We start from the raw sequence: 27,458 nt of genomic DNA on the forward strand, positions 1-27,458 counted from the left end.
TTCCTATAAGTGTATTCCTAGTATCACATGAGCTCACTCATCTAGGGGAAAAGATGAACAACATAGACTGAAGAACAAGAACGGCATTGATCAGACTGTCAGACCTCAGAGGGAAGGTAGGGGAGGGTGGGGACAAGGGAGATAGATCAACCAAAGGACTTGTGTGCTTGCATATGAGCCTAACCAGTGATCACGGACAACAGGGGGAGGGGGGCTTGCGTGTGGGGGGGGGGTTGGGGAAGGGAACGGGGGAGGGGGTTGATGACAAATATGTGATACCTTAATCAATAAAGTAATTAAAAAAAAAGAACCTGAGGGCCATGGTATCTTCTGACTGGGAGATGTTTACATTTTACAAGCGAAGAATTGCTGGCTGCACTGGACTCTACTGTCTCCCCTCGGGCCTTCCCTGGTGTGCAGGTCAATAGATGAACTCTTTCCCAGATTTTCTCCGTGAAAGGCTACATTGTATTCTGGAGCCGATTTGAGGTAGGGTTTGAGTTCTGTGAACTCATATACATACCTTTCTTATTAAGTCATAGGCTTATATCTTTTTTCTATTAGATCATACATCAGAAATGGCTTTAATGACATGTGATTCTCAACAGAGTATACATGTTCTGGTCATTTGAATAGATAGTGATCTAGAGTGTAACATGGAATTAAAATACGCGAAATGTAGCAAGAAAGTTGAAGATGAGTGGCTGTGTATGTGTCCAAGGGCAGAAGACAACGGTGCAGACTTGGGAGTCAGATATGCCTGGATTTGACTTCTAGCTCCATAACATGTTTTTCTCTAATCACTTTTACCTTTTTGTTGATTCTCTATATTTTAAAAGCATTTTTTTCATGCTACCCCTCCTTATAATTTATATGATTTTTGTAATGGTGACTTATCTTTGTTGCTTCTGTTATAGTCAATAGTCTTATTTTTTCCCTTACCTTATTTCTCTAATCCTTTTACTTCTTAGTTTTACTTCCTAATTTTAAATATATTTTATTGATTTTTTTTTTTACAGAGAGGAAGGGAGAGGGAGAGAGAGCTAGAAACATCGATGAGAGAGAAACATCGATCAGCTGCCTCCTGCACACCCCCTACTGGGGATGTGCCCGCAACGAAGGTACATGCCCTTGACCGGAATCGAACCTAGGACCCTTCAGTCTGCAGGCTGACGCTCTATCCACTGAGCCAAACCGGTCAGGGCTTACTTCCTAATTTGTTCCCATTTTTAACTTGTGCATTCTTAAGCACATGTCTTTCATCAACTCAGGAACTTTTTATATCCAGCTTTAAATTTGGTCATTTTTTCCTGTTCCTTGAGTGGGATTTTCCTGAGGCACATCAAATATCAACATGTTAGCTTTCCATTGTCTGTCAAATATTTTCCAGTTCATTTTCATTAACAACTTGATTTTATATACAAATACATTATTCTTAAATTATTTAAGACTCAATTGTTTTTCATCCAGTGTATACCAACTTTATTCATGCATTTCCTTTTTACTTAAATTTGTTCTCTCCTTATTATGTCCGAGTACTGTTGCAAACAGGTCTTTTTAAATTTTTATTTATTTTTATTTATTTTTAAAATTACAGTTTACATTCAATATTATTTTGTATCGGTTTGGGATGCATTTTCCCAAAGCTGAATGATTGAGAATGAGATTATACTCTGAAGAATTCTTGTTATCACTCTTGAAACTGTAAATAAAATAAAATTGAATTTAAAACAACAACACACCACACAGCTAAGTCAGTTTGCATGTAACATCTGGACCAAAAAATCTTGAAGATTTAGAGTTTTTAAACGGAACGCCATCATACTTTTGGTCATATACATGATCATACAATACCAAAGAGCCATGCTGATTTTACATAGTCGAGTTAAATAAGAGTTGCAGAAAGATTCCTACTACAAATATAGAAATGTGCCAAGAAATCAGTCATGATAATTTGTGGGTTATAGGTAACTCTCAGAATAGAAGCATACATGTGAATTCCAATGCACACCTGACACATTTGCCTTGGACCCCCCCTCCAACCACACCCCCAACCTGACATTGCACCAGATACATTTGCATTGCAGCTATCCGAGTAAAATGATCTCTGTAGACTCATTGTCCAGTGTAATTGCATACTAAGTACACTGTCAATTTCAAATGAATGAATACATCTTAGAGATGTATTCATTCATTTGAATGAATTTGAATACATCAAAGAGAACTCTTTCTGTTTTCTGGGGCCTGACAAGCAGATAAATTATTCCCATTTTATAGATGAAGTAAATCTAAACCACATGTCAGGACTTTTGGAATGGCTTTATCATAGATTTAGAGCTGTAGCAACAACGATGTATGGAATTAAATGGTTCCCATGAATATGTATGGCGTAGATAAAACAGGAGAAATTGGGTGATCACATAGGTAGATATAGAAATGCACCAAGAAATGAGTCATGATAAAAACACATAGCTTAAGTATTTAGACAGCAGTGCAAAATAAAATCCTGATGATGAAACAAAGATTGGGATATGGGGTGAGGTGACTTGGGTGGAAGAGGAAAAGGATAAAAGGCTTCTCATTTTTATGGTACAGTTTTGGGGAAGCAAGCCATGTGTTCTACTCTGTCCCGATCATACTGCTTTTTTCTCCCACTATTCTGGAAAGAAGCCTTTGGGGTACAGGTAACTTTCAGTCAACTAAATTTCTGTGGTGGCCAGAGGAATAAGCTAACAAAGGTAGAACCGCTGTGATCAATAACTTTTATTTCCCTCCAAATGCAAAGGCGGTGCCCGAGGTCTGGCCGCAGGCAAAGTCACCAGGCTAATGTGAGTCATCCGATCCCCTGTCCCGAGGGGGAGATGGTTTCCTGCAGCACCAGGTGAAGCAGGTGGTTCTGCTCGGCGCTCAGCAGTGGCCACAGCTCCACCTGCAGCGCCTTGACGGCTTCCGTGTCCTTCTCGTGGGTGGCCATGACCAGGGACTGCAGCAGCAGGAAGAGGTCTTCGGGAAGCTGGCCGCTGCTCTCCTGGCCCTGGCTGTCAAACGCCTCCCAGGAGTACTTCTCCAGCGTGTGGGCGTGCTCCGGGAGCAGCTTGGCGGGCGGGGGCTGCAGCAGCAGCAGCAGCAGCACGCGGGACACCTCGCACCGGACCAGGATGTCCGAGAAGGCGCCCAGCAAGGCACCAGAGGGCGCGGCCGCAAAGCCAGCATTCGTCGGGCGCAGCGAGGTGGACAGGACTGGGACCGTGCTGGGTCTGAGCTGGGGCCCCTGAGGCTGAGGCTGCATCAGTGGATGCGACGGCGGCTGCGGCGGGAGCGGCGGCGGCGGCGGCTGCACCGGGTGGCTGCCGTGCTCCTGCGCCAGGCGCTGCATGCGCGTGAAGGTGGCCAGGGCGCCGGTGTAGTCGCGCGCCAGCAGCTGGCAGGAGGCGGCGTCCCCGAGCGCCTGCAGCGCGGCCAGGGGCAGCTGCGACAGCTGCAGCTGGGCGGCGCGCTGGAAGTGGCCGGCGGCGGCGGCCGGCTGGCCCAGGTCGCGCAGGGCGGCGGCCAGCTCCAGGCAGAGGGCGGCGGCGGCGGCCGGCTGGCCCAGCTCGAGGTGCAGGCGCACGGCGGCGCCCAGGGCGCTGGCGGCCGCCTGCAGGGGCTCCCCGTAGGCGGCGGGGCAGGCGAGGCGCTGGCGCGCGTCGAGCTCCTGCTGCAGGAAGAGGCGGGCGGCCTCGGTGAGCGCCAGGGCCTCCCCCGGCCCGTGGAACAGCTCCTGGTGGCAGCGCGCCACGGCCAACTGGCACCAGGCCGCGTAGGGCAGGCACTCCTGGGCGCGCAGCTCGCGGCCCAGCTGGGCGAACTGCTCGCCGGCCTCCGCCACGTTCGGCTTCCGCAGGAACCGCTTCTTCAGCTTGTTAGACACCTGCCGGTACCTGGCCAGGAAGTCCCCGGCATCCAGCCCCAGTCCGGAAAAGCCACCCAGGCCGCTAGAGGACGCCGCCATGTTCCCAGCCCGAGCGCTTCCTCTGGGCGGACTTTGTGGGTGCAGGCAGCTGACAGCGACGTGCCCTGCGTCCCGCTTTGGCCTCCCTCCCACGGAGCAGGCACAGGCTTCGCACGCCCTGTCGTTGCCCTGGTGATATGCAAATATAGGGCACCCTGGGCGGGGCCTAGCCTAGAACAATGAGTTTAAACGAATCACAGATCCTGGGGCGGGGCCTGGCCAGGCGCCCTCTGTTGCTAGGTGACAGCTTGTTTACCCAGGTTGCTAAGGGTGTCACCTAGCATCTCTAAGGGAACAGGACCAAAAATAAACTTGTGACCAGGCGTGACGCTCATTCGCTCATTCTGATTTTGCATCTTTCTCCTTGTCTTCCCTCCTCCCGTGTACTCCTCAATCTTCCTGTCAAAGCCCTTTTGGAGTATATGCCAACCACTCCGCCCACAGCCTCCATTCTGCATGCGGGTTGGCATTGCACCTTCACCCTATCACGACGCCTGAGTCATGGTCTTGCACTCCACCCCAGTGAACACCAGCCTCCTGGGGACGTGGCCAGGCTCTGACTTGCTCAGAGGCGATGGGGGAGTCTTGCATACCCCAGCCCACCCCCACTCCAGCCGGCCTCCCCTGCCCTGGACCACCCGGGCACTGTCACCATGAGGGGCTGCTCCTCTTGTCATCCCCAACTCCACCCCCGCTCCCAGGACACACCACCACCAGCTCCATCCCTCCAGCCCCCCCCCCCCAAAGTGACTGAAGCAGGCACATGGGTTTCCTTCAACACTTTATTTTCAATAACTTTGCCCAAGGCGCCAGGCCGCCTGGGCTGGGAGGGGTGGAGGCCCGGGACCCCGGGTCATGTTGGGAAGCTACTGCCTGCCCGGGGCAGCTAGGGATATGGTGGTGTTCTCGAAGAAGCCGCTGAGCAGGGCGTTGTTGTGGATGGCCATGTCCAGCAGCTCGGGGGTGATGCGCCTGCAGCCGATTTTCTGGGCCTCGTTGCCCGCCAGCTCCAGGACGGTGGCCGTCAGGTACTGGATGATGGCCGCCAGGTACACGGGGGCGTTGGGGCTGAGACGCTGGGTGTAGTGGCCGTCCAGCAGGAGGCGCTCCAGGTGGCTCACAGAGAAGGTCAAGTCTGCTCTGGTGGTACGGCTGCGGTTGCGGGTCCGCCTCTGGTGATCAGAAGACCCTCCACGGCTCCTTTGCCCAGACATGATGGGCGCTGGGGTGCACTGTCTCTGACCCGCCTAGATCTGCAGTGTGCTGTGGCGTGCTGCGGTGCGGTTCAGTGCGGTCAGGAGCAGGAAGGTGCCAGTTGGTTTCAACCGCTCAAGATGGCCAGTACAGAGGCTCCTGCTCTGTATTCTAGCGACCCCTGTCTGGCCCCTCATTGGTCCAGGTACAGGCTGTATGATACATAAGTTCTGTGAGGTCACTGCTTTCCCATTGGCCCTGGTGGGCCTGGGCCTGCAAAGAAGGGATGCTGGCAGCTCCCTGCTCACCCTTGCCCATGGGACCTTCTCTTTGAGGGAACTCTCACTGTCCACTGGACAGGCATGTTGTACAGAAAAAAACAACAAACATGTGGGATGCAGTAGCACCAGGCATAACTGGTGGTGTTGGACAGCCAACACAACTATCTACTTCCAAAACGTTGGAACCTCCCCCAAAAGAAATTTATAAATAAAATCAATTATTTTATTTATACATATATGAATTTACTTCCCACTGCCCTCCTCCTCTCTCCAGCCCAACATCCCTACTCCTCCTCCCCTAGGCCCCGGGCAACCATGAATCTGCTTCCTGTCCATAGAGGCTCGCCTATTCTGGAAATTTCTAGAGATGTAATCATAGAATAAATAGGTGGCTTTTGTGTCTGCCTACTTTCACTTAACATAATGGTCTCATTATGGTTCACCCAGGTGGTAGCATGGATTTGCACTTCATTCCCTTTTCGTGGCTGAATAATAGTCCATTGTATGGGTGGACTACATGTTGTGCATCGGTTCCTCAGGTGATGGGTGTTTCTGTAATTTCCACCTCCTGGCAGTTGTGAATAGCACAGCGGTGAATTTTCCTGCACAGGGTTCTGTTTGAACACCTGTTTTCAGTTCTTCTGGGTGTATATCTAGGAGTGGAGTTGCCAGGCCATATGGTAATTCTATGTTTAACTTACTGAGGAACCGCCCCACTGATTTGCATAGTGATGGTTCCATTGTACACTCCCGACAACAGTGTCTGAGGGCCCCAATTTCTCCATATCCTCATCAAAACTTATTTTCCTCTTGTTTTGCTTCTAATCGCCATCCCAGTGGGTGCGAAGTGGTATCTCATGGTGTTGATTTGCATTTCCCTAATGGCTAGTGATGTTGAGCACCCTTTCCCATTCATACATCTGCTTCCTGCAAAGCAGGTGTACTTTCAACTCCTTTGCCCATTTCCCACAACTGGGCTGCTTGTCTTTCTGTTGCTGAGTTTTAAGATTCTTGATGCATTCTGGAAAGTAGGCCCTTATCAGATATATGATTTGCAAATGTCTCTCCCATTCTGGAAGTTGTCCTTTCCCTTTCTACATAGAGTCCTTCGATGCATAAAAGTTTAGTATTTGGATGACATACAATTTATCTGTGTTTTTTTCTTTGTCTTTTGTGGCTGTGCTTTTGCTCTCATATTTTTGTAACCGTTGCCTAATCCATGGTCATGGGGATTTGCATCTATGTTTTATTTCAAGTGTTATATTGTTTCAGCCCTTAACTTTAGGTCTGTGGTCCATCATATTTAATATTTGTTCCTGGCGTGTATTTGGGGTCCATATTCATTCTTATGTCTGTGGATATCTAGTTGTCCCTGCACTTTTTTTTTTTTTGAAGAGATTTTTCATTCTTTCATTGAATGGTATTGGTACCCTTATTGGAAATCAATTATTTATACATATATGAGTTTACTTATGACTCTAAATTCTAAAACATTGACCTACAATAGGTTTATCGTTATGCCAGGGCCACACTTTGTAGGATTGCTATAGCTTTGTAGTTAGCACTGAAATTGGGAAGTGAGAGTCCTCCCACTTTGTTCTTCTTTGTGAGATTGTTTTGGCTATCTGCATTCCTTGCATTTCCATGTGAATTAAAGCATCAGCTTGTCAATTTTCACAAAGAAGCCAAGTTAGATTGTAACAGGCATGGCACTGTATCTGAATATTGCCTTGGCGATTGTGGCCATCTTAGCAATTTAAATGCTCAATCCACTAACATGGGATGCCTTTCCATTTATTTCGGTCCTCTTTAATTTCCTTCAGCAATGGTTTGCAGTTTTCAGAGTACAAGTCTTACATGTCTTTTGTTAAATTTATTCCTCAGTATTGTATTTTCTTTTGGATGATACTATAAAAGGAAGTATTTTCTTAACCTCATTTTTGGATTGTTCGTTGTTAGTGTATAGAAATACAATTGATGTTTGCACATTGATCTGGGCTCCTGCAACTTTGCTGAGCTCCTTGATTGCATAATTGAATAGGCTGTTGTGTTTTAGTATATTCTTTAGTGTTTTATATGTATATGTATATATGTATGTATATATGTGTATCCTATATAATAAAGAGGTAATATGCAAATTGACCCTCATGCCCTTGTGTCACAAGATGGCTGCCCCCATGTTGTCACAAGATGGCCGCCCCCACATCGTTACAAGATGGCTGCCCCATGTCATCACAAGATAGCCACCCCCACATTGTCACAAGATGGCCGGCAGGGGAGGGCAGTTGGGGGGAACCAGGCCTACAAGGGAGGGCAGTTGTGGGTAATCAGGCCAGCAGGGGAGGGCAGTTGTGGGCGATCAGGCTGGCAGGGGAGCAGTTAGGCATCAATCAGGCCGTCAGGTGAGTGGTTAGGGGGTGATCAGACTGGCAGGCAGAAGTGGTTAGGGGCAATCGGGCAGGCAGGCAGGCAGGCGAGCAGTTAGGAGCCATCGGTCCTGAATTTTGAGAGGGATGTCCAACTGCTGGTTTAGGCCCGATCCCACAGAGAGGGTGCAGGCCTGAGGGGTTCCAGATTGGAGAGAGTGCAGGCCGAGCTGAGGGACGAATTTCATGCACCAGGCCTCTAGTATATATATGTGAACATGTCTGTGAATAGAGATAGTTTTACTTGTTCCTTTCCAATTGGATGTCTTTTATCTATTTGGCCTGGCACAACTTGGAGCACAATGTTGCATAGAGTGTCAAGAACAAACATTCTTATCTTCCTCCTGATGCTTTGGGGAAAGTACCCAGCCTTTCACCATTGTGAATGGGATGCTCTTTATCAGGTTGAGGAAGTTCCCTTCTATTCCTATTTTGTTGAATTTATTTTCATGAAAGGGTGTTGGATTTTGTCAAATGCTTCCCTTCCCCCTACATCTATGAAATAAATGAGCATGAGATTCCCTCCACCCCCTGCATTCTATTAGTAGGGTGCATTATATTAATTGACTTTCACATGTTACATTCATGGGAGAAATCCCACTTGGTCATAGTGTATAACGAATGGTCCACACACCTTTTGTTGAAAGCATAGGTGTGGACCAGGCAAGCTGCTTGATGGCAAGTGTGTGTGAGAGAAGGGACCTGCACCAAGATGAGAAGCCGAGGCATTTGGGGGGACCTGCAATTAGTTTACTAAGACTGGAGAGTAGGTTGCCCATGGGGGCGTGGCTATTGATGTGGCTAGAGTAGAGGCTGCAGGAGCCAAGACACGTAGGTTCTGGTCTGCTATTCTCAGGTTTTGGAATACCTTGTAGGCTATTATGAGCTCACTGTGGTCATTAAGCTGTGGAGTGGCATGACCTGATTTGTTTCCAGAAAGCTTATTCTGGCAGCTGTGTGGCAAATAGGATAGAGAGGACTGAGATTGAAGTTAGAAAGCTACTGCAGTAACTTAATGAAGAAATGATAGATATTTTAACTAAGATGATGGCATTGGTAAATAACTCCAGGGGACAAATTCAATTTAAAAAATAATTTGGCTGACAGATCTCAGAGGGGAGGAGGTTGGGGGGGGGTTGGAGGATATTAAGCAAAGAACATATATGCATATATGTATAGCCAATGGACACAGACAATCGGGTGGTGAAGGCCTGGGTGGGGCATGTGTTGGGTGGAGAGGGTAAAGGGGGGGAAATGGGGGACATCTGTATTACTGTCAACAATACAAATAATAACTTGGTTAGTAAAATGACACATAATAGGTGCTTGAAACACATTTATGATACTGTTGACCTTAGCTGGAGACTTGGTGATTCTTTTATTCATTCCTTCAACAAATATTTATTGGATGCCTACTATATGTCTAGGACTGTGGTAGGCATTGAAGAAATACTGATGAACAATGTACATCAGGTTCCTGCATATAGTATGATGAAAGAGATATATATGGAACCTGACAAATAAAACACGATATTGTGATAAGCGCTATGAGAAGGGAAGTTCAAGATGCTATAGGAACATTTAGGAATAATTTACATGGATTTTGCTGTTTGGGACATATTCCTGGAGACGTTGGTGTCCAAGCTGAAGAATATAAGTTAGCTGAGTGGAAAAATAGAATATTAGTGGAGGAGCGGAGGAAAGCTCTGGCATAACTCCTCGAAAACAGGGTGAGATGACTATGGATTTTGGACCCATTATTGGAGATATGGGCTAAAGATGAAGGTCCTGGTATTTGTTGGAAGATGAGTTCATTTTGGAGTATGTCAGTTTTAGATGCCTGTGTGATATAGAGATGGAGATGAAGGATAAATGGTGTGGGAATTAAAGAGAGAGAGAGAGAGGTCAGGGTGGAGATATAGATTTGGGAGTCATTAGGATAATTTTAGTGGACATGATGTAGTGAGATCATACAGGGAAAGTGTATAGAAGGGGACCAAGGATGACTTCTTTTAAGGGGCCAGCAAAGGAAGAAAATTCTTGGAAGGAGACTGAATGAGTGTCTGCACAGAAAATAAGAGAGGACTGAGAGAGAATCAAACAAGAAAGAAAAGATCGAGGAGTCAGAAAAAGACAGATTTCACCCTAGCTGGCTTGGCTCAGTGGATAGAGCGTCGGCCTTAGGACTGAAGGGTCCCAGGTTTGATTCTGATCAAGGGCACATGCCTGGGTTGTGGGCTCGATCCCAGGTAGGGGACATGCAGGAGGCAGCCAATCAATGATTCTCTCTCATCATTGATGTTTCTATCTCTCTCTCCCTTCCTCAGTAAACAATATATATTTAAAAGAGAGGAGAGAGAGAGAGAGAGAGAGAGAGAGAGAGAGAGAGAGAGAGAGAGAGAGAGAGAGATTTCCTTTAGATTCTTTCTTATATTTTCCATCTGGTTTTTCATTTTGTCTATCTTTTCCATGAGAGTCCTTAACATAGTAATCATAGTTTTTTTGAGTTTCCTGACTGATAATTTCAACACCCATGTCATATGTGAACCTAGTTCTCATGGTGCTTTGTCTCTTCAAATTGTATTATTTCTTGCCTTTTATCGTGTTTTTAAATTTTGTTGTTGTTGTTAAAGGCCAGGCACGCTGTCTAGGACAGTAGATTCTGAGGTGAATAGAACTTCAGGGTGAATATTTATATCAGTCTGGCCAAGAGATGGGCTCTATCTGATGTTTGCCTCTCTGAGCAACAGAGGCAGTAAATTTATCTAGTGACCTTGTTTTTGTCTCCCTTTCCCTTTGTGCTGCACATCAGAGACGGTCTGCCTCTTGCAGCTCTCCTAGCTGTAGCCCACCTTTATTTTAACTGGAGGCGTATTAGTTGGTTGTATTGTGTGTGGGAGGAGGACATTCTCTAATCTTTGGCTTATGTTTCAATCTTTGGAGTGAATAGTGGGCCTATGTCTTGGGAGTGTGGCCTTCACAAATGTTTTTGTCCCTTTCTCAGGTGTTATGGTTTGAACTGTATGCCCCCAAAAGATATGTTAATATCCCAACTCCTAGTACCTGTGAATAAGACCTTATATTTGGAAATAGGGTCTTTGAAGGTAACCAAGATAAGTTGAGGTCATACTGGATTAGGGTGGCCCTAAATCCAACAATTGATGTCCTTGTAAGGAAAGAGAGATTTGAAGGCACAGAAGAGACACAGGGAAGAAGGCCATGTGATGATGGAGACAGAGAATGTAGTGATGTTGCCACAGGCCAAGGAACATGAAGGATTGTCAGCAACCACCAGAATAGCTTTAATGATAACCAGAATCTAGAAGAGACAAGGAAAATCTCTCTCCCAAAGTCTTTGGAGGGAGCATGGCCCTGCCAATGCCTTGATTTCAGATTTCTAGCCTCCAGAATTGAGAGAGAATAAATTTATGTTGTTTTAAGCCAACTAGTTTGTGGTAATTTGTTATAGCAGTGTTATGAAACTAATACACTGGGATAAAGCTTTCCTCCCTCTTCCACCTAATACCTCTCCTGGTGGTAGCATTTCCAGTCTATGACTTTGAACCTCTCTCTTGTACAACGAGGCTTTCTCTTCTTTTCTATTTTTCCTTACATGATACAGGGAGATAAAAGTGGGGCTGGAACAGTGTTCCCTTTTCCTAGCTGGGATGACATTTTACTATTGCCCAAATTATTTTTGTCTTTCTTGCAACCTGTAGGATAACCTTAGAAATAAATGGCTAGAGGTCCTCAGAAAGTATTTTCAGTCCACATAAAAAGTATCTGTTATTGCAAAACAATGTGAATATATTGAACACTACTGAACTGTACACTTAAAATAGTTATGTTAAATTGTATGTTTTTATCACAATTAACAAGGAAGTATTTTTCTCCACACATCTTACCAAAATCATCTCCATGTTGTTGTCAAGCACAATTCAGAGACTTGGAGTCTGTATGGTGTCAATGGATGGTTAATGGAAGTAAGCTTTTGAAGTTGGGCTGTTGAAGGGCCCAATGAATGACTCTTCCCCTCAGCAGGTCCTGGATCCTGCTTTGCAGGTAGGACAAACTGTGGCACATCCTAGAAAATTCAATAATCAGAAGAAAGAGTTAGTAACAACATAAAACAACTTTTATGAGCCCAGGGGAATAAGACTACATACAAAACTGTGTAAAAGAATAGATTTCGTGATCTCAACTACACAGGATTAAACAAGGAAGACATTCTAAACAGCTAAACATAAATGGTCTATAACCATTACTTCTACTTATTCACCAGCCATTCTGATTTTATGCCTTGCAATGTTGATTCCACCCCACTATCTAAGAAGTGGTTCTTTTATTTACTTTTAATGTGTATTGAATTTATTGGGGTGACGTTGGTTAATAACATTATATGGGTTTCAGGTGTACAATTCTATACTAATCCTCTGTATATTGTATTGTGTGTTCACCCCCAACGTCAAATCTCCTTCCATCACCATTTATTCCTCCTTCACCGTCCTCTATCTCTCACCACCCCTCCTCCTCTTCCCTCTGGTAATCATCATAATGTTGTCTGTGTCTATGAAGCAAAAAACCCCCTAGAGAACAAAAAATCTGAGGTAGTACTTTTAAAATTCACTATTTTTTCCCCATTGATTTTTAGGGAGAGTGGAAGGGGGGGGGGAAAGACAGAGAGAAACATTGATGTGAGAGAAACACATTGATTAGTTGCCTCCTTCACGTGCCCCAACCAGGGCCCAGGCTAGGGAGGATCCTGCAACCAAGGATCCAATGCTTTAGCCACTGAGCCAAACTGGCTAAGGCTAAATTTCATTAATTTTAACCTTCCCACCACATATAAGCATTGGTTTGCAGGTTCCATCCTTCTGGGCCTCTTCACTTACAACAGTATTGATTGCCCTCACCCTGGCTCCTTGGAGCTTTCTTTTCCACTGATTGTGGGCAAGTTACTTAAACTTCCAGTGACTCCATTTCCTATTTTGTAAAATGAGGGCATTAATAACACTTCCCTCCTGGGTTTAATATGAGCACTAAAGCACTTAGACCTGTGTCTGTCCCATACTAAGACCTATGTATATTAGCTGCTATCATCATCATCATCATCATAATTATTATGATGGTTGTTGTTAGGAATAAACTATATCTCTTGATAAACCTACTTGGAGTTGGGAACTCCCTGAGTGTGATGGTTTCAGAAAGCTTAATAAAACAACGTTATTTGGATAAAACCTTAAAAGCAATTAATTTGTCTTGTGGGAAAAGAGAAGACATGCAACTGCAGAGAAGCTGAATGGCGCTTGATATGAACCTTGTCAATAATCCCCTAAGGTCACTAAACCCACAAAATGCTATTTTTTGGTATGTTTTTATTGATTTAAAGAGAGAGGATGGAAGAGGGATAGAGAGACAGAAACACTGATGAGAGAGACACATTGATTGGCTGCCTCCTGCATGCCCTGCACTTGGGATCAAGCACACAACCCAGGAATGTGCCCTGACCGGGAATCGAACTAGGGACGTCTTGGTGCATGGGTCAGTGCTCAACTACTGAGCCACACCGGCCAGGCACAAAATGCTAATTTTGAGTGGATGTGTGCATGTGTGTGTGATGTAAGCTGATGAGGGGACTAAATTTCATGTTGATGTGGGATGAAACCAATCACATACCAAAGGCTATAGCTAAAGACATAATAGAATTTGCTGACGACTAAGGGAATGTTCTGAAATAACAGGTTTGGAAGTCAAGAGCTAAAGTCAAATTTATTGAGAGTTTATGGGTGGTTGCAAGGAGCAGAGCATAGAGTGGCCTCTGCTGATATGTGGGTTATATTTATTTTTTCCATAGACTCTTGTTTTCCAAACTCCTACCTATGGGTATTGTCTATTACAGAGGCTATCAAACTATGGCCCATGCCTATTTTTATATGGCCTATGAGCTAAAAATGAATTTTACATTTTTAAAGGGTTGTAAACAAAAATAATGAAGAATATGAGACCAAAACCATATGTGGCCTCCGAAGTGTACACTATTTCTTATCTGGTCCTTCGAAGAAAAATAAAATTCCAACCCCTGGTCTAATGTTCAATTCTTAATCAAATACTCTTATTCTTTTATGTTGTATTACTCCCCCACCCCAAACTACTCTTAAGCAAGTATATTAATTCATTTATTCATTATTTCACCCAACACATATTACTGAGCACTGGAAATATAAACATAAATAAGTCAGCAATCCCAGCCACCATTCAAGAATCTCACAATATAATGAGGAAGAAAGACAAATATAAGGTGATTACCAATACTATCTATGATAGTTGTAAGCACAGAGTACAGTGAAAAAGTGCAAAGGAAAAAGCAGTTAACTATGCCTGGCAAAACTGGGAGGACTCCATGCGATCAGAGTTCTTTGTAGAACTTAAAAATTAGCCTGCTATATTTGCTCAAACATTTAATTAACTCACCTCTAATGCCTTGGCAGGGTCAGACCAAATGATTCCATGGACCTTGTACGGCTTGTGGGCTGGATATTCCCCACCCCTGACCTAAATGATGCTCAAACCCCATCTACTACATTATATCTCTACTTATCACCATCTAAGTTCAGGTCCACTATTATTTCTCACTCAAAGACTGTAATAGACTCCTAATTAATCTATCCATATACACACTTACCTTCAATTCAAACTATTGTGCACACTGTTAGGAAAACAGATATGTCAGTATGTCATTCCCTTTGAATGGATTGCTAGGGCCGTCAGGGTACAGTCCAGTTTCCTTATCATGTTATGCAATGCCTTCCATTACCTGGTCCTGAGCTACTTCTCAGCCTTACTTTCTGCTATTTATGTTTGTACATTATTGCTTATAGTTTCCCAGACCCACTGAATGCTTTCATGATTCTAAGAAACTCATGTTCATGTTCTTTATTCCCTCAAACTGGAAGCCCTTCCTACTCTATCTTTTACTCATCCTCAAGAATCATCTCCTCTAAGAAGTCTTCTCTAAACTCCCAGAATAAACTAGTATCTTTTTTGTTCTCTCATAATACTGTATATGTATCTTTCTTCTTAATACATTTTGCTAAAATTATGTTTTTATGTCTTTCCTCCTAGAAATACTTATATGCTCCTCAATAGAAAGATATATGTCTCATTAATCTTTATACTCTAATATCTAGTATGGTTTCTAGACATAGTAAAACTGCATAAATGTTTGTGGGAATTGGATTGAATTACTTTTCTTCTAGCTTCATAGTCTGTTAAGATGCTTGTTCCAAATCTTTACTTCAATAATAAAAATATTGACTAGGTCAAGCTAAAGGTAGGTTTGAAACAGCCTATCAAAACTCTTCCTTTGCCTGTGGTCTGTTAATCGTTACTCTTTGAGTATGATAATAACTTAATTAATTTACAATTGTATTATCTAAACCATCAATATGGGTTCATAATTATTTTTCATAAGTATGTCATAAAAGATGTGTTAAAATCTTGGTGAAATATCAGTCATTCGCTCATTCCATATTTCTTCCATACTTCCATAAACTACATCTAATGATCTTGTCAGAAGTAAAAATTATATTTGTGTGGAATGTCTTTGTTGATAAGTTTGTAACTTTCTAAGTACTCACTTACTTGAAAACTCTTCCTTCTTTTTCTTTGTTATAAATGGTAATGTATTTACATTAACCCAGTCTTTATTTTGCTTTAAAACTTCTGTACTTTATTTGTAACCCATAATTTTATATCAAGTCAAACTATCAATCAAGGTAAGGATAAACTAAAGACATTTTCATTATTACTGAGGTCACATTGGTTTATAACATTATATGTTTAAGGTGTACAACATTATAATTTGACATCTGTGTACTCACTAACCAAAAATGTAGTTTCCATCTATCACCATATATTTGATTCCCTTTTCCCATTTTGACCTATTATGCCCCCATTCCTCACTAGTAACCACCAATCTGTTTTCCATATATATGACAATGAATTTGTTTTTATTTTGTTTTGTTTATTTTTTGTTTGTTGCATATTTCAAATATGAGTGAAGTTATATGATTTTTGTCCTTTTCTGTCTGATTTATTTCACTTAGCATAATACTTTCAAAGTCCATCCCTGTTGTTAAAAAAAAATGGCAGTATTTCATCTTTTAATTCCATTGATCATTGAGAATAGTTTAACAATATCATCTGAGTTGCAACTTACCCAGGACACATGTACTTTTTTCTTTCTGAGAACATAGTTAAAATGTTATTCCCACTGTTTTTGTAAATATGTATTTATCCAAGCCAGAGGTAATTTGGTGCCTTATTTTTCCAAATACTAATCCTTTAGGCACATGCCGCCTGTTACACCGTTCTTCTTTTCCATATATAATATTATACTTTTTAAAAAGGAACTATGAGCTCATTGTAAAACTTCCTATGCAGCCCCATGGTTTCACTCATTTCTTTTTTAATAGAATAATTTGCTGTTTCATAGTCAAAATTATGTTTTTGAGAGCATCCCAACCTTAAGAGTCTAAAGCCATCTTAATGTAAATTAAGGTCCAACAAGTATCAATCACAATAACAAACTTTTGGAGGCCAGCCATATCTAGAAATTCTAGTCAGAGTAGGCAATTACATAATAGGTCAGTCTGAATCTTTTCATGGTTATTACTAAGGAAGAAGCATTACCTCTCGAGAGGCTTAAAGCCAAGAGTCCATTTAGCTCCTGTCAATTTTTCCTTCCAAATGTCTCTCAGATTTGTCCTTCTCTTTCCATTCCTATAGATGCCTTCATCACTTCATGCCTGGACTACTGCCATAGACTAGATGGTTTCTTTGCCTCCAGTCCATCCATATTCCCATCCACTTTCCATACTATTGCCAGATTAATCTTCTTAAAACACTTTCATCATGTCACTCTCCTGCCTGAGACCTAGCTCTAATGTCACCTTCTTTGTAAAATATTCCTAACTCCCCTAGGAAGAGTTAGCAGCTGACTACTCAGTGTTTTCACAGCTCTTTTTGCATTCTCTTACTAGTACACTTACAACACGTATAATAATTGGCTGTTTATTTTTCTTTCCCCATTTGGTGAGAGCTTCTAGAGGGCAGGCAAAAGGATTAAGTCATCTCTTTACAATGACACTCAAAGCTTTATATAATTGGCCTTATTGATCTTGCCCCCACTGCCTCAAGGCCTTCACACATGTTGTTTCCTCTGCCAACCATGTTGTCCCTCTCATTCTTCTCCTATTCAGTTTTCAGGTCTCAAATAGAAATTCGTTTTAAAAACCTTCCCTGAGCCGAAACCAGTTTGGCTCAGTGGATAGAGCGTCAGCCTGTGGACTCGAAGGGTCCCAGGTTCGATTCCGGTCAAGGGCATGTACCTTGGTTGCGGGCACATCCCCGGTGGGGGGTGTGCAAGAGGCAGCTGATCAATGTTTCTCTCTCATCGGTGTTTCTAACTTTCTATCCCTCTCTCTTCCTCTCTGTAAAAAATCAATAAAATATATTTAAAAAAATAAATAAAAACCTTCCCTGACATCCTTATTAACTAATTAACTGGCTAATCAATTCATTTAAGAAATATTTATTAGGTGCCAACTTTCTGCCCGGCACTATTTTAGGCCCTTGGCATAGATATATCAGTGAACAAAACAGACAAATTTCCTGTTTTTATGGAGTTTATCTTCTAGTGGGAGGAGGTAGACGAAGATAAACAACATAAAGGAAATTATATAGTATATTAGAAGGTAATAAGAGCTGCAAAAAACCCAGCAAAGGTGTATGCTCTTAAGTAGCAGGACTTTTAAACATGGTGGTCAGGGTAGAGTTCATTGAGAAAGATGATATTTGAACAAAGGGGTAGTTTGTCATGAAAATATCTGGTGTAAAGTAGACCAGTGTAAAGGTACTAAGCTGGGATTGTATCTATCGTTGCCAAAGAACAGGATAAAAAGCAGTGTGGCCCAACCAGCATGGCTCAGTGGTTGATTGTTGACGTATGGAACTGGGAGGTCAAGGTTCGATTTCCAGTCAGGGCACATGCCAGGGTTGTGGGCTTGATCCCTAGTGTGGGGCGTGCAGGAGGCAGCCTATAAATGATTCTCTCTCATCATTGATGTTTATAGCTCTCTCTCTCCCTTCTTCTCTGATACACACACACACACACACTCACACACACTGAGTGGCCAGATTATTATGATCTCTGAATGCATAATAATCTGGCCACTCAGTGTATATCCTAGTATATCCTATATAATAAAAGGCTAATATGCAAATTGTCCCCTCGACCAGGAGTTCGACCGGCAGGCAGGCTGGCCAACTGCCCATGTCTCCTCCCCCTGGCCAGGCTGGCCGGACCCCACCCATGCACGAATTCATGCACCGGGCCTCTAATATATCTATATATCTATATCTCTATCTCTATCTCTATCTCTATCTCTATCTCTATCTCTATCTCTACCTCTACCTCTACCTCTACCTCTACCTCTACCTCTAACTCTATCTCTATCTCTATCTCTATCTCTATCCACACACACACTGAGTGGCCAGATTATTATGCATTCAGAGATCATAATAATCTGGCCACTCCATGTGTGTGTGTGTGTGTGTGTGTGTGTGTGTGTGTGTATGTATGTATGTATGTATGTATATCCTACCTAATAAAATAGTAATATGCAAATTGACTGCACCTTTGCTACGCCCAAGCCATGCCCACCAGCCAAAGCCATGCCCACCAGCCAATCAGGGCGAGTATGCAAATTACCCAACAAAGATGGCGGTTAATTTGCATACGCTGAGGGAGGGAGGAGTGAAGACTGAAGACAACTTAGAAGGAAGAGGGAGGAAAAGCGGAAAGCTAAGTGGCTGCCAGAGGGAAAGCCCGGGCAGGGCGGAGCGGGGCAGAGCGGGGCGGGTGGCAGCAGCGCCCCCGTGCAGGCGCGCGGTGGCCGCAACAGCAGTGCCAGCGGCAGTGCATGCGGCCTCAGCGGCCGCTTGCAGGATTCTTCCTACAAATGGGCTACTAGTATATATATATAATTAAAAAACCAGTGTGGCTGGAGCTGAGTAATCAAGGGGTAAACTAATAGGAGATGATGTCAGAAAGGAGCAGATCACAAAGGGCCTTCTATGCTAAAACATAAAAACTTAGATTTTTACTCTGATAGAAATGACAAACCGAGATCCAAGATGGTGGCAGATAGGTGGAAGTTACTTTCAGTTCCTCCCAGGACCAAATTGGAATTAAAACTAAAATATAAAACAATCAATCTAAATAATCAACTGAAGATTAGCTTAACAGAAGTCTTATAACCAATGATTTAAAGAAGAAGCCACATCAAGACTAGTAGGAAGGGTGGTATCATGAAAAGGGCTGACTCTACACCCATGTGCAGTGGCTGAGAATCCAACGGGATATCTCAGCTGCAAAGGTTCCCCCTGGGGAGCCTGAGGTCTCAACCCCAAACCAGGCTCCCCTGCCTAGAGCACCAGAACTGGGAAGTGGAGCCTATATAACACCTGGCTGTGAAAATCAGTGGTGTTTCTGTCCACCAGGGAGATACGGGATCTGCTAGAAACCCAGACACCCTCCTAATGGGTCAGTGCACAGATCTCATTGGCAGCCACTCACCCTGGGCTCCAGCGGAGGGAGGGAGGGAGGCTCAACGCAGAGTGGAGTTGTGTGAGAAGACTGGATTGTGTGGCTCCGGGGAGAGTTGAAGGGACAACCACCTCCAAATGCCATTAGCCTGGAGGAATGCAATGGCCTGACTCCTTGTCACCTTGCCCTCCAGAGCTCATGCCCTGAGAAGTCAGCTGTCTGGGTCCAGGGTATAGAGGTCTGGGTGGACTCAAGGGGTGTCAGAGACTGAGATGTGTGGCTCTGGGGTGGGGACCATTCTATCTGCCTTCGCACTAGCCTGACCAGTGCCACCACTTCATGGGACATCCACTATCCCTACCCTCCTGACTTCTGGCTGCCAAACTCCAACTCTCCAGGAGGTCTGGGTAGAATCTCAGAAGGACTGAGTTGTGTGGCTCCAGGTCAAGGGCCATTTATCCCTCACATGCCCAACCAGTGCAGAGCGCTCACTTCCCATGGTCAAATCTGGGTCTGTTTGGGTCTGATTAACTCTGCTGGGCTCCAGCAGAGGTAAGGCGGCTTAGAGTGGACTGGAATCCTACAGGGAGAGATTGAGTAGTGTGGCTTTTGGGAAAGGCCAGGAAAGACAGCCACCAAGGTCCCTGTGCTGAGTCCTTCTCCCACACCACTCACAGATGCCATCTTTCCTGGGTTGAGCACTCCCTTCCATACTGCCTCAGCTTAGAAAAATGTACCAGCCTCACCCTCCAGACTCCCCGTGGCCCCACTCTGCTGAGCTCTCAACTTGCGGGGGAATCTGTTGCCTCTGGCCAGACTGGGCCCATGGTGCAGACCTTCTTAGAAGGCTCTCAAGGAGGTCCAGGCAGACTACAGGTGGCAGAGATGAAGAGAGAAAGGCTTACTTGTGTGGATCTAGGGAAGGGGCCATTTTTCCTCACTTGTCTAACCAGCACTACTATTCCTGTAAAGAACCCTCCTTCCATACGTCCAAATCTTTTAGCCTGATGAACTCTGCTGTCCTCCCCCAGACGACCCCCTGAGACCCTGCCCTACCTACCTCATAGGTCTGTGTTCACCTGGCGGGTGACAGCTGGCCTTGGTGTGCCCTGGGACCTTTGCTGAGTGGCCTCAGACTTAGCACTGGTACTGAGTTTGAATCTGTGTCAATCTGGTGAACACCACTCACCCCTACCTGGTGACTCACTGAGAACCTATCACATGCAACTCACATACCACCAAAGGCCCTTTTAGTGACTGAGCCTAACAGGCAACTGGTAGGTGGAGGCAGGTGAAGGTGAATCATGAGGTGCTTTAGACATTTTGCTGACCTGCCACTGGGCTCCGTACTGGTGAAAATGTTGCAGATCATTTTTTACATGAAAGGAGATGAGCACTGTTACATATACTTTATTTAGTATCCTGTAAGAGAGAAGCAAGGGTTTAAAGAATTAGGGGTTTGAAAAGCATTGACAACTGTGGCCCTTGGTGAGAAACAACAATGTCAAGCAGGACATGGCCAATTTCATCAGTGCACCTACTGTAATGAGTATGGCTTGTGGTACTGGGAGGCAGGCAGGACAGGTTGAGGTCAAGTTTATGTCAAACAAGGGTGGTCTAGGGTCAAGAGTATGTGGAGCTTCCCTTTTAGTTTTCCTGGTGTGTCCTTGTCTACAGTGAACAGACCTCATGTTTATGCATGCCACAAGACATAATGTCAAATGCAGTGCCACAAAACGTCTTTAAGTGACTTATTCCATGAGTCACAGAGGCACACTGGGATGGTATTATGGTACAGGCAGAGAATTTGGGCTTGGAGTTGGCAAAGTAAATATACTTCCATCAGGACCTACAACCGGCAACTTAAGTATACTTCTTCCAGTATACTTAAATATACTCACATACACACATCAACCACATACCCTATGTCCATTTGGTAAGTCTGCTGAGCACAGGTGTTGGTCTGTTGTTGCTTCTGGATGAAGCCTACTGACCCTGGTTCCCACTGGAGGGGATGCCCTTATACCCTAGAGAGAATGACTTTACAGCAGGGACCACTGACCTATACTTTGGGAGTGGCTTTTGGCTACTGAGGACTTGTGGTATACGTATGGACAAGGCACCCCATCACCCATGTGGGGTCTCCTGTACTGTTGTGTTGGAGAAGACCCTTTTTAAGATGCATAAATGCTGTGGGATAAGATGTGGTATAAATGAAGAGCACTCCTAAGTGCCTTGGGATCATTATGAAATCTGGGCAGCTGTGATGCATTGTTAGAAAAAAAAAGTTCCAATAGAACCACACGTGTTAGTGCCTTTTAGTAAAAACTGAACTAAGGCTTTATCTGTGCATGTATATGCTTTCCAGGGAGAGTAAGTGGAGCCAGATGACTCCAAAGCTAGCAACTGAACTTTTGTGTTCTGTTAGCTGGTTTATCCGTTGGTATCCTTAATATGAAGGGAGGCAGCTTCTTTCCTCAGGGCCATACTTACCATATATATTGTCTACTGGCGCACCATTATCTCTTCCAATGACACACCATGGTGCTACTAGAATTACTGATTGAAGGGTAGACTTTATGAAGGTCAGGTATTGCAACCCAAGGAGGATTTCCATCAGTGTCTAGGTGGAAGGTTGTAAGCACTGCTAAAACCAAAATAGAAACTATCAGAGATAGTCCAAGGATGACCTACTAATATGAAAAGATAAGATTATGGTCAGGAGACAAAGGTTTCCATGAGTGTTCAATATGAAGGATGAAGAAAAGGTTCCAACAGGAGAAACAAGAGAGTTTCTGGAGAGTCAAATGGGAGATGGGCCAGTGTTAGTCAAATGGAATGACTTATGATTTCCCTGTGAATGGCCACTTATGCGCCAGGACTCACTTATTTTATGGTTTGAAGTACATGATTAAGAAGTGGGTATATGTGATTCAAGGAGACAAACTATTCTAGTTGAGGGGGGGCTCTCAATGTTCTGACCATGGTCTTGTTCATAATACTTTACTTAGAATGTTCTCTTTATGTAAAATCTCTATTGACTTTTCAAAGGTCATTTCAAGTACTATTCATTGAGAGAAGCCTTCCTTACCTTACCTGGACTACACAGATTTTTGTCTTTCCTGATGTTCAACAACACATACTGTTGGAACCAAACATGAGGGTATTATCTTGAGTGAATTGACCTAATTGTTTCAAGAATGTAAGCTTTGATTCTCCAGATAGGCTGTAAATTCCATGAGGTCACAGAACGAATTTCTTTGTAATCCCCACAGTGCCAAACATATACTAAAGACTCAATGCGTTTTTATGTTAATTAAATTAAGTCAAGACCCAAAAGTCATTGATTAAAAAATATTCACAAACACTTGGGCAATGGCAACAGCTAGAAATTCTAGTTGGAGTAGGTAATCACATGTGTCAACTTCAATCTTTTCATGTTTACTACAAAGAAACATCCTCTTCTGAAAGTCTACAAGCCAAAAAACTAGGCATTTTGATTCCTGAATGACTGGCAGTGACATTTGAGGAGAATGACTACATTAGGGATTGGGAAAAATGATGACTTTGACTCTCCTTTTTCTGCAGCACAAGAATCACGCTAAGAAATTGAAACCACAAATGTCTATGTTTTAGCTTCAATTGTAAAACAAAGCAAAACAAATTATCCAACTGCTATAGGGTCACTAAAAGACTGAAATCTGCCCGGCCAGGCATGGCTCAGTGGTTGAGAGTCGATCTATGAACCAGGAGGTCACGGTTTGATTCCCGGTCAGGGCACATGCCCAGGTTGCAGGTTCGATCCCAGTGTGGGGTGTGCAGGAGGCAGCCAATCAATGACTCTCTCATCATTGATGTTTCTATCTCTCTCTCTCCACTCCTCTCTGAAATCAATAAAATATATTAAAAAAAGAAAAATGACAGATCAGAAGGCATAAAATCAGTAAGAACATAGCTGAACTCAACAACACCATCAATCAATTGTATATAATTGAAATCTATAGTCTACTTCATCCAAAAATGGCAGAATGTATCTTTTTCTCAAGCTCACATGAATCATCCACCAAGATAGATCACATTCTGGGTCATAAAACACACCTTAACAATTTAAAAGAATAGAAACCATACAATGTGTACAGAAATATAACTGGAGATCCCAAAATATGTGAAGATTAAACAACACACTCATAAATAACCCATGGTCAAAGAAAAAAAAATCTCAAGAGAAATGTAAAGCTGCTTTGAAATAAATAAAAAGAAAAACACAGCTTATCAAAATTTGTGGGATGTAGCAATTTTAGTGCTTAGGGGGAAATTTACAGCATTGAATGCATATATTAGAGAGAAAAAAACAAGGCCTAAAATCATTATTCTAAGTCACAAAAGACCACATACTGTATGATTGCATTTGTATAAAATGTTCAGAATAGGCAAATCCATAGGCATAGAAAGCAGATTAGTGGTTGCCAGGGGCTGGGAGAGGTAACAGGGATTAACTGCAAATGGGTAAGAGAGGTATGTCATTGAGTGATGGAAATGTCTAAAACTGGACTGTAGTCATGGGTTGCAACACTCAACAAATTTACTAAAAATCCTTGACGTGTACATTTAAAACGAGTCCATTTTGTGGTATGTATATTATATCTTAACACACAATTTTAAAAACACCCTAGAAAGCAGAGAAAAAAGAGTTTGTCTCTTAGACATTATATTAGGAATAATACAGAGCTCATTAGGCTCTTGCATGTTGTTGCTGCTACTGTGGTGATGGTAGGAGTGGTGGTTTTCCCATTAAGACTGAGGGTCCAGCAATGATTTATATCTTCTAAAATAAAGATTTTAAAATCACTAAATATCCTGGCCAGTGTGGCTCAGTCCTCCCATGCACCGAGAGGTCACTGGTTCGATGGTACATGCCTGGATTGTGGGCCCAATACCCAGTAGGGGGCGTGCAGGAGACAGCTGATTGATGTTTCTCTCTCATCAATGTTTTTCTCTCTCCCAAAAACATATTTTTTAAAAAATCACTAAAATAGAATGATTCTGGCTTGAAATCTGGAGTAGCAGTGGGGGGCAAACAGAAGTGGGTGGGATTTAAAAATATCCAGGAGGCAGCAGTGACAAGATTTTGCACTGATTAGATTCAGGGAATGGGGAAGAGTGAGGATGCCTCCGACTCAGCATGCTTAAAATTGAACTCCTGTTGTCTTCCCAAACTTACTGTCCCCCGTGCTGCCAATCGCAGTGAGTGGATCAGCATCCTGGCACAAAGTAAGCGTTTATTGATTGTCTTTGGAATAAAGGAATGAATGAACAGAGTAAAAATATGACCAAAGCATCCACCAGGTCCTGCCAAACAGCCAGTCCTAGACTCACCCTCCAGGATGACTCAGCAGACGTCTACCACAATTTCCCTCTCATTTATCAACCGTTTGGGAAATCATCAGGTCCCGTGCCCTGAAGGACACCCACCTGCATATCAGCCCCGCCTTACACAGAACCTGCCAGTGTGCACAGATGGGGTTTTGTCGAGAGCCTCTTCTTCTGTAAATTCTTCACGTGAGGTCAATGGCAGGTGCATGTACAGCCCATATGAGCATGGGAAATATTTCATGTTGAAGAAAGAGGGTCACAAAGGTGTCCAACTGGTGGATCTATGTTCACTTGGGCTCTAGTCAGAAAGAGACTCTCCCTACCAAAAAGGTGTATTCATCCAGCACCACCCCCTTCCTGGCAGGCAGAAAACACAGCTGCTAGAAACACTGCAGTCGCTGAGTGATGTTTGGATATTTTACTGCTGTTCCCAGGGTTGCCAAGCGGAGATACACAACTGCATGTGGTTCCTAACACAGATGCCAAAGCAAGGAAGTGATCCGTCCCAGTCCACACTTCCCAGATGAAGAATGCGGTGGGACACTCAAAAGATGCCCCCACACTCAACCACCCCAGCGAACATTCCCTTCTTCACACTGGTTAGGAAATAAAGTATAACCTCTTTATGTATGGTGGCCCATAAACACACCCACCTCTCATTTTGAAGATTATAGTGCTTTGCATAATATATGGTTGTCACTCTCATTATCACCAGTTCCTTAATGCAGAGGATCAGATTGACACCACAATGTTGGTTCATGGTGGTTATAAATTCTTCTTTGCCTTTACAGTTAAGTTCATGTGAAATAAATTGCATGTCATTTTTACTACCGTGTTTCCTGAAAGAGCAATACCAAGCTAAGAAGCACCTCTAAAAAATTGCTGTATGGGAATGGATTATGAAAGTATCCCTACATGTGAGAGCTCACGGTTTTCTTTCAGCGATTGGGTATACACGCTAAAGTCACGCAGGTCTTTTCTGATGAGACTTGCTAAGCAGTGTATTATGGTCATTGAACACAAAACATTTTGGTCAAACAATCATCCAGTTAAAATCTTTAATAGTAAAGCATTCACAAGAGCATTCTTCAGAGTTGACATTCAAACTAAGCATTGAATGGATGTTGTCTCCCGTTTTCAGGGCAGTCAGTAGTATTAAAAAGGCTTTTCAGAGTTGTTTTCATTAGAGAGAGAACTTCCCTCGCCTAGCTTCCGCAATGCCTTGCCCTGCCACTCCTGACTTGCCAGGCATCCTCGCTCAGGAGGGGCAGACAAAGGGTAAAATCTGGGCAGAGAACATTAGTGGATATTAGAACGAAAGAAAAATCCGTGCTGCAAGGTCTCGCAGGCAGCCACCTTCCCCTCCACTGCCAAAGCAGAGCGAAGCAGAGAGAGAGGGCAGGGACTTGCTGAAAGCTAGACACCAAATCAGTTTCAGATCCAGGACTGGGAAGTCCGATCGAGTTTAAAACAATGTATACTGGGCGCAAGTCCCAAGGCGGGCTTGCTCCAGATCTTGCAGCTGTTTTCCAGCGTTAGGCCCATCTGGCCCTGCGCTGATCTCGGGGCGGACTCTTTGTCGCGCAACTGGCACGAACCGTGACGACGGACGGCCCTGCAGCAAGGCGCGAGTGGCCTCTTTCTCCGCGAGGCTTAAGGTGAGTACCACCGCCCAGGGGCCGGAGCAGCTGGGGTGGGCGCCACCGTGCCATCCCGCACTGCGCCAGGCCTGCATGCAAGCGCCCGGGCAAACCCCACCCATCGCACCCACCCGGGGCACCCGTTCCCGGATCCACGGGGCGGGACCCACCTGTGCTGGAGATCGCGACTCCCAATTCAGCAAAGCGGAAGGAATTGCAAGTAAGGAGAGCCTGGGGAGGCAGCCTGGCGCCCGCCTTTTGCTTTTGCCTAAAAAACAGTCGGCCCCACACTGGCTTCCCCGAGCGGGTTCAGGCCCAGCTGGGAGCCTGGAGGCCCCGCCCCGCTCCTTCCGGCCGTGCAGGGTGGGCTCCTCGCGCGCCCGGGACTTGGCCCACGGCGGCGGTGTAGCAGAGCCTCCGATCCAGAAGGATGGGAATGGGGCGCACTAGTCTGATTAAAAGCTTTTGGAGCCACAGGCTCAGAGAGGATAGGCGGACCCGTACAACTACGCTGCATGGAAAACGCGGGTCGCCTTGCTTGCCTTTTCCATGCGCCTACCCAGTCTCCCCACTACGCTCCTATTCATGGTGGCTTAGCAAGGTTTGCTGGATCTAAAATCCTTTCACTATCCTTCCAGCACTTTCTTGAACTTACGTCACGTATTACTCAATGCGGGACTCCCAGTAATTCAATTGAGCACCTTGAATTCAGGGTGCAGGTATAGCGCTAAATACAGTGAGTACTAGAAGGGAAGTAACCATTAAGAATGCATATTTTATGCGCGTAAAAATTAATGAACAATACATATTACAAAGAAGGACCAAAAAGGGCACCGAATTAGCAAGTGCAAGGGCAATCCGGGGCAGAGGAAAACATTGAGAGCAAGAACAAACAGTATACATAATATATAGAGACACTGGAAAATGGGAAACTGAGCAGCATTG

The 27,458-nt window shown here is 44.1% G+C and overlaps 3 protein-coding genes across 3 annotated transcripts in view; 1 reads left to right on the plus strand and 2 right to left on the minus strand.

Moving 5' to 3' along the window:
• Window positions 1–1,622: 1,622 nt before the first annotated feature.
• Window positions 1,623–4,094, minus strand: LOC307096247 (40-kDa huntingtin-associated protein-like). The gene is made up of 2 exons (XM_079765815.1): window positions 2,214–4,094; window positions 1,623–2,174 (listed from the first exon to the last, which is right to left on the minus strand). The coding sequence occupies exon 1, from the start codon at window positions 3,989–3,991 to the stop codon at window positions 2,834–2,836; it is 1,158 nt and encodes a 385-aa protein (XP_079621941.1). The 5' UTR covers window positions 3,992–4,094; the 3' UTR covers window positions 1,623–2,174; window positions 2,214–2,833.
• A 763-nt stretch (window positions 4,095–4,857) lies between these two features.
• Window positions 4,858–26,790, minus strand: LOC307095445 (histone H2A-Bbd type 2/3-like; the record flags this gene model as incomplete). Its single annotated transcript, XM_079764640.1, has 3 exons — window positions 26,684–26,790; window positions 11,798–11,976; window positions 4,858–5,397 (listed from the first exon to the last, which is right to left on the minus strand). The coding sequence occupies exon 3, from the start codon at window positions 5,203–5,205 to the stop codon at window positions 4,858–4,860; it is 348 nt and encodes a 115-aa protein (XP_079620766.1). The 5' UTR covers window positions 5,206–5,397; window positions 11,798–11,976; window positions 26,684–26,790.
• Window positions 26,373–27,458, plus strand: part of SPRY3 (sprouty RTK signaling antagonist 3) — a 65,338-nt gene continuing 64,252 nt past the window's right edge. The window contains exon 1 of the mRNA XM_079765166.1: window positions 26,373–26,531. The gene's annotated coding sequence lies outside the window, so the exon portion shown is untranslated. The remainder of the gene's footprint in view (window positions 26,532–27,458) is intronic.

The sequence above is a fragment of the Cnephaeus nilssonii genome (genome assembly GCF_951640355.1).
Source record: "Cnephaeus nilssonii genome assembly, chromosome: X".
NCBI classification, from domain to species: domain Eukaryota; kingdom Metazoa; phylum Chordata; class Mammalia; order Chiroptera; family Vespertilionidae; genus Cnephaeus; species Cnephaeus nilssonii.

What these genes read in the sequence shown, in the direction of transcription:
- LOC307096247 (XM_079765815.1), bottom strand. Translation starts at nt 3,991, where the DNA reads ATGGCGGCGTCCTCTAGCGGCCTGGGTGGCTTTTCCGGACTGGGGCTG.